The sequence below is a fragment of the Myotis davidii genome, unplaced genomic scaffold, assembly GCF_000327345.1.
Source record: "Myotis davidii unplaced genomic scaffold, ASM32734v1 scaffold330, whole genome shotgun sequence".
In the NCBI taxonomy this organism is placed as follows: Eukaryota; Metazoa; Chordata; class Mammalia; order Chiroptera; family Vespertilionidae; genus Myotis; species Myotis davidii.
Window position 1 is genome coordinate 613,481 of NW_006283770.1, and position 1,412 is coordinate 614,892.

The 1,412-nt window shown below is 53.5% G+C and overlaps 1 protein-coding gene across 12 annotated transcripts in view; it reads left to right on the top strand.

Moving 5' to 3' along the window:
• PAX6 (paired box 6) overlaps positions 1–1,412 on the top strand; it is a 41,170-nt gene that overhangs the window by 7,102 nt on the left and 32,656 nt on the right. Inside the window, exon 1 of one of the 12 annotated variants that reach the window (XM_015566448.1) lies at positions 65–826. The exons of the other annotated variants lie outside the window; for them this stretch is intronic. Within the exon in view, the coding sequence (XP_015421934.1) occupies positions 700–826 (127 nt within the window). The 5' untranslated portion in view covers positions 65–699. Of the gene's footprint in view, positions 1–64; positions 827–1,412 lie in introns of those variants that run through there. 12 annotated transcript variants of the gene reach the window in all.

A 1,412-nucleotide genomic window follows, 5' to 3' on the forward strand; every position in this document is an offset into this window, starting at 1 on the left:
TATTATTATTTTGCAATGTGGGGAGGGGGGGCGGGGAGGAGGAAGGTCTAGGATTAGGCGACCTCATACGCCTTGGCATTCAGAGGTTGGGATTCGCCTGGCCGTGCCTGAAGTTTGGGAAGCCTTTCTTGGTCTCTCTAGGACAGCACTTCTCTTTCTGGGAAGGGTTCCTTTGTCCAAAGGGGAAGCCCTGTGGTTAGAGGGTAGCTGGGTCCTGCCCAGCAAAGGAAGGATACTTGGGAGAGAGACGGGAAGCGCGGACTAGGCCTCGATCTGTTGGAAAAGTGATGTCCCCGAGACGTCCCCACTCATGCTGCGTCCAGACAGAGCCCAGGTCCCCCAAACGCTTGTCACTTCTCATCAGCTTAGGCTCCGGCCCCCCTCTCCGTGAGGGCCCCCCTCCGCCCCAAGCCTTTGCTACCCTGGACACGCGGCTCCCCTCGAAGGGGAAACGAGTGCAGCTCCATCTCGTCTGAGTGATCTACAAATAGGGACGGAAAGGGTCGTTTTATCATGGTCCCGTTTGTCGTGACGATGCAATTTCCCGGAGCGGAGCACTGTCACAAAGTGACAAGGCTGCCACAAGCGCCCCGACTGATCTTTTCAATTAGCCTTCCATGCATGATCCGGAGCGACTTCCGCCTATTTCCAGAAATTAAGCTCAAACTTGACGTGCAGCTAGTTTTATTTTAAAGACAAATGTCAGAGAGGCTCATCATATTTTCCCCCCTCTTCTATATTTGGAGCTTATTTATTCCTAAGAAGCTCAGGCTCCTGGAGTCAATTTATCAGAGACTCCAAGGAGAAGAGAGGAGAGGAGAGGAGAGCTGAGCAGGGAGCCACATCTCCTGGAAGGGCTGCTCTCCAGAGTCCGGGCTGCAGGTTGGAGATTTGTACGGAAGTGGGAATTGTCCATTGGCTTTATTTGTGTGCCTGTGGTTTCTAGGGAGGAGGCTACAGAGAAGTGCTAACTTCCTAGCCCTGTTCTCTAAGATGAGACAATGGGTGAGGAGGCTGTGAGATAACAAGATAAAGGACAGATGTGTGTGTGTGGGGAGGGGGGGGGACTGTGGTGTGGTCTCTTCCTTTTCCTTTCGCTTTTTGATTTTTGCTAATATCTGTCCTTGGCTGTGGGGAGAGCTGAGAACAGCAGCGGAAGTAAATCGAGCTGTGGCCACTGTGAGCAGACGCCCAGCTCTGGCTCCGCTGCCGCAGCCGGACTACTTTGGGGTTGGAGCAGATCTGGCGCTCTGACCCTCATGCCTACGGTAGAGGCGCTGAAACCCAGGTTAGGTTCACTCGCCACAGATCTGCTGTTCTGGTGCTTCTCTTCTCCTTCCCCTTCTCTTCTCCCATCTACGTAGTATTTTTTAACCGGGGTGTTTGTGCGGTGCCTTCGCCAGAGTTTGGAG